The 8,230-nt window shown below is 32.1% G+C and overlaps 1 protein-coding gene across 1 annotated transcript in view; it reads right to left on the bottom strand.

The window, feature by feature from the left end:
- Positions 1-2,460: 2,460 nt before the first annotated feature.
- The window catches only part of LOC106103477, an 18,983-nt gene continuing 13,213 nt past the window's right edge, over positions 2,461-8,230 (bottom strand). Inside the window, exon 2 of the mRNA XM_013283258.1 lies at positions 2,461-2,522. Within this exon, the coding sequence (XP_013138712.1) occupies positions 2,461-2,522 (62 nt within the window). The remainder of the gene's footprint in view (positions 2,523-8,230) is intronic.

Here is an 8,230-nt window from a genome sequence, read left to right as displayed (position 1 = left end):
TTTAATTTATTACAAGGCAAGTAAGACGACAATGTCACTAGGTCTGTGGCATATAATTATTCCATTGTTGTGACGTATTACTTAGAATGTATGCCTTACAAGGTTAAGGATGAAATAGAGTGGAATTTATTTACTTACAAATTTACCGTATACCATAAATCTTACTAACATAAATGCTAAACTTTGGATAGATGTTTGTTAGAGTTTGTAGCCTAATCTGCTAAAAGGATCTTGATGAAATTTGACATCGCTGTAGAGGATAGTCTGGAAGAACATATAGGCGACTTAGTTTTTTTTTAATTCAACGCATACGAAGACACTAGTATGTTTTAAATTATGAAGCTATAATATGTACAAGCCGCTAACGATATAGACATATGATTTTTTTTAATGTAAGATTCTCTAAGGTCAGGAAGATCGTAACAAAACCTTCACGCTTGAATATATAATAATAGTTAATATCGGAAGCATGTGAAGGATGTGTCATAGAGTGGACCAGTACCGTCCACGCTCCAGTTCACTTTACCTTGCAAAAGGTAATAAAGGCTGATATTGAACATTATACAATATATTTTAAAGGATCCGCTTTGTAATAAAATCTATGTAGTCATAGATAGCTTTTAAACTCAACCAGACATAACTTTACAAAAAAAATATTGGACTCCTTATCAGTAAGCTATACGCTTTTCCTACCTCTGTGTATTTTTCAATTTTGGAGTTAAGTATGCGATATAAACATCTATCCATTCAAACATTTGCATATTTAATAGAAATAAACTAACCGCAAATCAGTTTAGTTTACTATCTAATTTTCCATATCAACAATACCATTTTCACATTGTCTTTTATACCTTGTTTTAATATTCTCAGTAGAGCAACAGTGGTGTAATCCAGGTTGTTATGAAATCGTTAAAACCGTTTGAGCTCATTCACTAACACGGGAAGTGCATGGATAATAGTATTATCTCTAAATTAGTGTGACGTAATATTTAGGTGCATAGTTCTGAGGCCACAAATGTTTTGTAAAAACTACATATGTACACATACTACATACTAATATTATAAATGCGAAAGTTTAGATGGATGGATGGTTGGATGTTTGTTAGAGTTTGTAGCCTAAACGGCTCAACGGATTTCGACTAAATTTGGCATAGTCGTAGAGGATAGTCTGGAAGAACACATAGGCTACTCTCTTTTTTGTTAATTCCACGCGGACGGAGTCGCGGGCGAAAGCTAGTAGTTCATAAAATTTCATGGAATTTTATAAACATTTTGTAAGTTATAAATGAGAATAGAATACATTTAATTTCTAAAAATAATTTAGATATTTCTATACCAAAAAGTATTAAAGTTCTTTTTTTAAGTCTAAAAATATACGAGTACACTATAATGCGTTTTTAAACCATTTATCTGGAAACGCCATTATAATTAAGGTCTCCTAATTGAAGTATTTGAAGACGATATTTTATAATCTTCCCAAACAACTAGGTTTGATGTTCCTAAAATAACTACCCAATTAAACGTTCAAGTGGGTAAGCAGAGGAAAGCGTCAAATCGGCAGTAACTTGATCTTTCTAACGTTCGTTTTACGAGCTTACTCTTTTACGACGATTTCGGGTTTCGATTGTCGATCAACCTTTTACCTTTTGTAGGCGTATGTAACACGTGTTTCGCCTGACTGTACAAATTAATGTTTTATAGAGTAACAAGTGTAGTTTATACAAGATTTATTTTAGCATGTGTAGAAATAAATAGTTTTGCATGGTTTATAACGGGTTTGATTTACTTTTATTATAACCTGAAAACTTGTTTTAATTCAAATAGATTCAAATGTATATTGCATTCAAGTTAGTTGTACAATAACTTCCAAACACACAAAAAACCAAATTATTAGTACGAATAAAATCATTTGTTAATTAAATTCCACGACAAAAGAATATCCATGCCAAATTAAACTAACGTAAAAGGATGTATGAATCTTTATTGAATTTATTATAATGGAAATGTAATATTGAACACTCTATAACAATGTTATTGGACACGAATGTACCGGAGGATAACAAGGTCGATTCGCTTTGTGGCATTCTTATGTTAATATGTATTTTATTATGCCATTACACGGTCCGACATTTTCATTCGTTGCTGAACATTTAAATGCTATATATTTATGTATATTTTTTCGCGTGACTTTTTCCAAAATATATCGTTATCTATTGAGTTTAAAAGAGAATATAAGGGACGAAGGAATTTTGTTTTCTACATATTTCACTAGTGGAAACTCATGTTATACATTAAAAATTTTAACTGTTTATATTCTGTACAGAAATATTTTAATATTTGTAGCAGATAAATGTTCATTATATATTTTGTTACATTAGGGACAACATACATTGCGACATATCCGACGAATACAGTCTCATCTCTTGTAACAGATGTACACTCTTTACGTCGGATACGTCGTTACCACTCTTTACCTGGTGACGTCGAGCGAGCTCGGAACGTCGGCGCTATCATGACGGTCTCTGCAAATTAATCGATCAAATATTTATAGTTACATATTAACCACATACTTAATATACACTACGGCCAGTTGCGGTAAAAAGAACCTTATATAAACTGTCGTGGTTTTTACAAATATAATGTTCGTAAGGTTCGGTTTTTAATCGAGAGCTGAAACAACCCAATCGTGGTAAGAAACCCGTATCTTACGAACCTTTAAAAAAACTTATTCATCTTTCAATGTTTATAAGTATAAGGTTTCGCTTATCAAATAAATATTAAATATAAAACGCTCTAACACTTTGATTAAATCGATACTGCTATAATATGAAAGGAATAAATTATTTCTAATGACTCTATTTTAATGTATCTAAATTTCTTAGAAAACGCCATTAATAACGAATTAATTTAAAATTCAAACATCTTCCGCATTATTTCGGAAGGCCTTTGTAGAATCTACGAAATATAAATATAGGAAACTTATTTAAATGTATAAACTGTGTTAAATATCAATCATTACTAATAACTAACCAAATATCATACTAATATTAAAGAGTCAAGGTAATAATAATACTTAAATAACATACGCAAATAAATTTCCAACATTCATGTAAAACGTTATATTTACATAACCATTCTTCTTCATTAAAAAAGAACCACTTAATATTCAATATATCAAGACAAATATTATAAAAATAGTAGGCAAATTATTTAAGCTTAAGACTTTATTTTTATTTCATCTGATTATTTAATAGAAATAAATATTAATTCCATTCTATTCAGCAGTTCTGCTCTATTTGTAGTAGCTATTTAACATAAAAAAACTCGTAAACCGTACACAATAAATTTAACACAACTACAACTGTAAAGCTAACTACGTGTCAAAAATATTTATAACTCGCTAAAAATCCAGTGCACGCTATTTTCATAACAAACACCTCGTCCATTAGGTTTGAAATACAATGGCAAGTTTAAATTGCATCCTCTACGTAATGATAAGGAAACATAGGTGTCGGTTGAAGGTGAAGGATGTGGGTCATTTGCGCTCATACGTCACTTCACAACGGTGTTAAACCAATATTGAATTAACGAACTCCGAATAATTGGAGAGAAAGTGTGCCTTACTTATTAACTATAAACGCCTGTCTAACATTTCCGACTGCTCGGAGGCGGTTAGCATACAAACATCCATTTAGTGTACGTTTCCATTGTCCATTCGACCGGCACGAATCGGAGACGCAGGAAACGAACGATCAGATTACTTAAATTTAAAAGCTCGCCTCGTCACGGGTCAATGAAAACGGTACTGTAACTAGCAACTACATATCACAGTAAGGATATACCTAGTTGATATTACTTATAAGATTTCAGGAAATAACTGAGTATGTAGTTACTTGGATTTAGTTCCATTTTAATAGTTGTTATATCATATTGACATAATCGGAAATTTTCAATTTAAGTACCTGAGATCTTTTAAAAACTCTAAACGAATTTATAAATAATGTCAAGTACAAAATAAAACAAAACAAAGTCAACGTCTCAAGTAAATTTGAAGAGTAACAAAAAATATCTGGTGCCGAAAGCTTAAACGTCTTGCCAGTTGGCGATCGCATCAGTTGGCCTACGAATTAAATTGGCCCAAAGTCAGAACTAAAATAAGCGGTTTCGTATTTTGGAGGTAGAACTTGAAGCGTGGTCGCGACATCACAACACTGGGCACGTATTTACGAAACTGTCCACAGAGTTAGCGAAGGCCGAGTATCGACTTTTTACGTTCACGATGTGCCTAATAGAAGATAGACATTAGTACCTGACCTTTGGAGTGACCTTTGCCGTTCGATGGTCGATTAGAAGAGGGTGAATCCGACTTTCTACCTACAGCACCGTACAATATCTACGTAAATACAAATATTGTGGTTGATTTTTTAAAAAGATATTTTTGGTATTGGAATGTTTCTAATTAACTCAATAATACAGAATTTTACTCCCTATAATAATAATTATTTAATAATCCCTTCCTTGAGACTTGTTCGTTATTTGATCTGGGTCTTCACTGTTATAAATTCCTAGTTATGCAATTTTTGTAATGACCTTAATAACCTCTGTATAACATGATATGATCGACAGTTATCCCACATAACGTATAATTGATTACTTGTTCTTGCACTTATGCGTCAACGTGGGGAACAAACTAGAATTGTTATTGCAAATTGATATAAAATAATTACGTATAATTATGTGACAACCGGCTTTGAGTCTGAACAGCAATTTTATATACATTTTTATTATTTGCACCCAAGTCATCGAGGTTATATATGTTTAAGAGTGGAGACAGATCCCTGCACTATTATTATTAAAACTTGCAATTGCAAAACTGAGGAGTTAAACATTACAAGCAATTAAAAAACATAGCTGATACGTTATAAAGAAAGTAGTAGGAAATATAATAATCTATTGATATGTGAAAAGCTGTGGAGTTTTGCTACTTTATACAATCTACATGTAAAATAAAGAGAGGAATACGCATTTATAATCCCCAAGGTCCGTGCAGCGGGCGCGGCGCCACGCATCACCAGAAGCGGCAAATAGAGCCCAGATCCTGCACGTCGTGTGAACCGGCCGCGCCCCACAATCAGCCTATTCTATTTGTTAAACACGTACAATGCCGATCGGGATTTGTGAAACACATGTCGACTAAATGCGATTCAACATACAATGGTTAGATGTGAAAAATATTAAAGAAAATATATTACAGTATTTTTAAATAAAAACTCTACATCTTTTTGATAGTGAAAAAACGTTTTTACTACTTTACCATCATACTAATATTATACTAATATTATAAATGCGAAGGTTTAGATGGATGGATGGATGGATGGATGTTTGTTAGACTTTGTAGTCTAAACGGCTAAACGGATTTCGATCAAATTTGGTATAGATGTAGTGGATAGTCTAGAAGAACACAGAGGCTATACACTTTTGTTTTTTCTTTATTCCACGCGGACGGAGTCGCGGGCGAAAGCTAGTTTGTTATAAACGAAATAAAGTTACATTTTTTGTTTATACCATCAATGCAATATTTATCAAACAAACTTGACCTATACTATATATTAAACAGAAAAAATAGGAAGAAAACTCGAAGATAAAAAAGAACAAATAATCAAATTATAGTGTAAAACTATGAAAAAAATAAATTGAAAAGACCTATCTAAAATTATCAATGTTAGATAAGCTCGATATAGATTACAAAGTGCACCACAGATTTCTCAATACATACAACTAAAGTCGCTAACAATTTATGCAATCTGTTATCTAAATCTTAAAGATAGATAGCAATATTATGGAAAGTGATTTTAAGATAAATATGAAAATAAAAAGAGCTTCTCTACAATTAAGTACATCTACTTTATATTTAAGTATATGAATGAATTGACATCTTGTATTCTAGTGTTGCCATATTGTATAACACGTAAAATAAAATACATCATTCCGAGGCTTCTTAGTATGCCAAGATGTCCTAAATTATCGGAGAGATGAGTAAGACAGTTAGCAATATATAATTTCGTAACTCCTTTTACTTCGTTAATAAAATTTAATTTCGTTCAAAAATACTGATTGCTCCTGCAATCAACCACAGAGTATCAAAAGTGCAAAACGCGTCATAGAGTATCCCTGAATGAATATTCAAATTACGTAACCCCTTTGCGGTTAATGAATGGAAACTGAATCATCGAATAAACGTATTGGCTTAAATTAAACGAATGTACCGCCTCTATAAGTTTCCAAACGCGGCAGTTATTTTCCTACGATGTTAACTATTCTGATGAATAGTTCCGTTGCTTAATAAATTTCGAAGTTCATAAATTAAAAGTTACATTTCCTTTGGCATAGCGTTTCATTTATAAATTCCGGAAAAATATTCGCTTTTACGTTTCATTTGATTGAAAACATATTTATACGTTAGCTGTCGTTTGTATTTTAATAATATAGAGATGTTATTCCGTTTAAAGAGTAGAGTTCTAGAAAAGTCAAGAATTAGAATGTACTTATTATGAACAAATATTATTAAAACAAAACACTGATCGAGAAATTAATATCAAAAAAAAATTTATTATGATAAGTTGGTAATAAAAATTGAGTTAAAATTTCACATAAAGTCTTGTGTAGGCCTAGCGATAATTAAATGCAATTTAGAACTGAGAGGGCAACGTGGTAACCTTTTACACCCACCTAATGGATATTTAATTAATTCAATATTTTTATTTTATCTTTATAGGTCATTACCAACGAGTTACTTTAATTTTATTAAACATCATTTGCACGTTATCGCAATTGGTACTAACTGTCTGGTATGGCATTTTCGTTAATTTTCTATGCAAAGTAGACGTACTTAAAACGAGTTTTGCAATACAAATGTTTGATGAGAATCGAGAAAACATTCAGGAAACAAAAGAGAAACAACAGTTCGTTAATAAAATGGTCACCTGTTCAAATAAAGTAATACTTACACTTGTTTTTCAAAAGAAATAATATTTGCGGAACAATAAATAAAATGGGATGGAAATCCTTTCAATTTTTTTGCTCGAATGAAAACAGACAGAAACATCGAAGAAAGTTTAAAACAATTTCGTTATCTCAATTCTTTCGTATTTTATGCTTAAAATATCTTTAGTGTTGTTTCTACAAATAGTTTGTAGACATTTTTTTTCTTTCATACTTATCAGGTATTATTTTATTTAGAATTAATTTAGTGCGTTATTGTTTATATTAGAATCGTTATGACTTGTCGACTTTGTTATAAAATGTTGATGTCCACGTCGACATTTTCAAATTGAATGTAAGTCGGATTCGGTCAGCACGAACGGCAAACGACCACATGGATCCTTACAAATGACTGCTTCCATACGTTAGGTTCATTTGAAACGGTCTAGCTTGAAAACTTTTTTAATTACAGAGCGGGCAAAGTTTATCCAGCAGTTTCGGAGTTTAGTATTCGCCAGTGTTTAGTCGACGAATTAGTGGAACATCATGTTTAGTTTGGCTGACTCTCTCGTGAATTATTATTCATATGCTTTATCGAGACCCTCATTTAATATACCAACTTGTATAAGCAGCTTAGAACTTTCTAGTGTTTCTAATGTTCTAAGAATTTCGACTAATAGAAAGCAACTTTCCGTATTAAATAAACACTAATTCATGCATCACGTATTAATCTACAAAATTGATGCATGCAAATGCTTCATGAAATGGTAATTCGTTATCCAATTAATTAGGATATTGCAGCGGATGTTAATTAAACGTAATAGAGGGATTACCGTGGCCATGGTGTGGACTGGAAGGGGAAGGGCGCGGCCATATCCCTGACCTCGATACATCACTATCGTCTTCTAACTACCGACCAACCTTGCATGACAATCCGCATTTTGCTAAATTACCGCAAATAAAATCGCTAATCTAGGAAAGAGATTCAGAAATCGCTGGATTTTAAGGTTTTAATTTACGAGATCATGAACCTCAAAGTTGATGCTTTCATCACATCAAGGGGCACTATACATTACACAGTCTTATATAAGCCTGTTAAATTCCTTCCTCCCATCTAAATAATAGTAAATAAAATGCGACGTAGAAATTTCGCCCAGGACTTTAGTAGCGCTAATACCGATGCTGTATTTAAGCACATTTAAAGTTATTTCAGACTAACCATTGTGTTTCCTCGCTAGGCCTTGTTAAG

This window comes from Papilio polytes, unplaced genomic scaffold, assembly GCF_000836215.1.
Source record: "Papilio polytes unplaced genomic scaffold, Ppol_1.0 DF823731.1, whole genome shotgun sequence".
NCBI classification, from domain to species: domain Eukaryota; kingdom Metazoa; phylum Arthropoda; class Insecta; order Lepidoptera; family Papilionidae; genus Papilio; species Papilio polytes.
Note: the sequence above shows the minus strand (reverse complement) of the source record. Positions and strands in the feature narration are given on the sequence as shown.